We start from the raw sequence: 2,125 nt of genomic DNA on the forward strand, positions 1-2,125 counted from the left end.
GGTTAAGGTTAGGATTAGGGCTTAGAGTTAGGATTCGGGTTTAAGGTTAGGGCTAGGGTTCACGGTTTAGGGTCAGGGTTAAGGTGAGCATTAGCTTCATAGTTTACAGTTAGGATTAGAGTTAAAGTAGGGTTTTGAGCTAGGGTTAGGATTAGGGTTTAGGGTTAGAGTTGAATGATTAGGGTTAGGGTTAGGGTTAGGGTTAGGGTGAGCATCAGCTTTATAGTTTAGTGTCAAGGTTCAAAGTTAGAGTTTAGGTGAGCATTAGGGTAGATTAGAGTGAGAGTTAGTGTTAGGATTAGGATTAAGATTAGGGTTTGACTTTGGATTGGATTAAGAGGAAAGTTTAGTGTCATGGTTCGGGGTTAGAGTGTAGGTGAGCATTAGGACAGATTAGGGTTAGAGTGAGGGTTAGGATTAAGATTAGGATTTGACTTTGGATTGGATTAAGGGGGAAGTTTATGATTAGAGTTAAGGTTAGGATTAGGATTAGGATTTGAGTTAAATTCAAGATTAGGATGAAAGTTTAGAGTGAAAGTTTGGGGTTAGAGTTAGGGTGAGCGTTACGGTAGATTATAATTAGATTTAAGGTTAGGAGTAAGTTAGGGTTTCGCTTGGGGTCAGATTAGGAAGAAAATTTGGTGTCAAGGTTCAAGGGTCATATTGATCTAAATCGTAGGCAGCGTTACTTACCATTCAGCCACATTTAACATGCAGTCTTGAGGTTGATTCCCAACAATGTGGTCAATAAATTTCAGGCTCACAACTGGTCTGGAACAGACAGACACAAAAAAGGGTTTAGTCACAGAATAATGAATCTCATTATTACGAGCATCTTTGACATGCATCTCTCAAAACACCCCTTGACAAGTGGGTTTTATTTACAGGGATCACCGACAAACATGTGAATATAAATTCCTCTCCTCAAAACTGTCGGTTAACCATTTATTGACCCCCAAACGGCAAATTCTGCTAAGTCGACCTTGGCAGAATTTGAACTCAGAACATAAAGACAGACAAAATACCGCTAAGCATTTCGCCCAGCATGTTAACGTTTCTGCCAGCCCGCCACCTTCTAGTTTTTAAATACTGAATGACTATGAGGGCCCACCAGAATAAAATAAGGACTCAAAGGGGGCCATAGATAAGAAAGGGTTCTTAGACTTTAGTCAAGACCACTCCCTAACATTTTACTTAAGATTAACCCTTAATAGTTCAGTTTAAAAGAGGGTCTTTAGAGTATTGTAAAGTAATGATTCTGACAGTATCATTAAAACTAGGGTTTTTTACAGTTTAGGAAAAAGAAAATCCCTTACAGGTTGGGTAAGATAGGGTCCTTTTCATTAATTATCTTGTACCCAGGCAGAAAAGGGCCCTTGTATTTGGACCGGTCCACAAATGTGTGTGTTGTGTCTCCGTAGGTTTGAACTGTTGCAAACTTCACAACTCCATCGCTGTCTGATTCCTCCCAAGGTTCACGTGCGACCACTGCGCCTCTCTCCGTTGAGCTCTGGAAAGAACAGATAGAGAGAGGTAGAAGGGCAAAAAGATGATTAAAATAAAGTGTTAATGCTTACAGTATGCTAATTAGCTGCTCCAATTTTGTGTGTCTACTGTAATTGTTGAGTATATAAACAGATTTGCAAAAATGAGTAACGCTGCGATGGACTGGCGTCCCATCCAGCTGGGGAACACATATGCCATTGAAACCGGGAAACTGGGCCCATGAGCCTGGCTGGGCTTTAAAAGGGCGCATTTATTATTATTATTATCAGTCTCTCAGGAAGAGACTATTTTAGAGTACGTTCTGCCTTATCTTCGAAACGTCTAGTTAGAATAGAGGCAGCTGACGAAGGATTAATTCCAAGTGGCTATCTGTTTTCCTATGTGTTCGTTCGGTGGTCTGTAGTTCATTGTTCTAACGTCCTGTACCCTGACATGCATCTATATACACATGTAGATGTAAGTATGTACATATATGTGTGTATACATGCATATATATTCTTTGTATTATATATATATATATATATACAACAACAACAACAGCAACATCAACAAAACTGTTTACCTTGAAGATTGCTTCCAGATCTTCCACCTCGAACGCAATGTCTTTGACTCCATCTCC

At 39.8% G+C, this 2,125-nt stretch overlaps 1 protein-coding gene across 1 annotated transcript in view; it reads right to left on the bottom strand.

The window, feature by feature from the left end:
* LOC106875773 (4-hydroxyphenylpyruvate dioxygenase-like) overlaps nucleotides 1-2,125 on the bottom strand; it is a 25,122-nt gene that overhangs the window by 7,927 nt on the left and 15,070 nt on the right. The window contains 3 exon segments of the mRNA XM_052978101.1: nucleotides 634-686; nucleotides 688-771; nucleotides 1,317-1,510. Of these exon segments, the coding sequence (XP_052834061.1) occupies nucleotides 634-686; nucleotides 688-771; nucleotides 1,317-1,510 (331 nt within the window).

The sequence above is a fragment of the Octopus bimaculoides genome, chromosome 30 (assembly GCF_001194135.2).
Source record: "Octopus bimaculoides isolate UCB-OBI-ISO-001 chromosome 30, ASM119413v2, whole genome shotgun sequence".
NCBI lineage: Eukaryota > Metazoa > Mollusca > Cephalopoda > Octopoda > Octopodidae > Octopus > Octopus bimaculoides.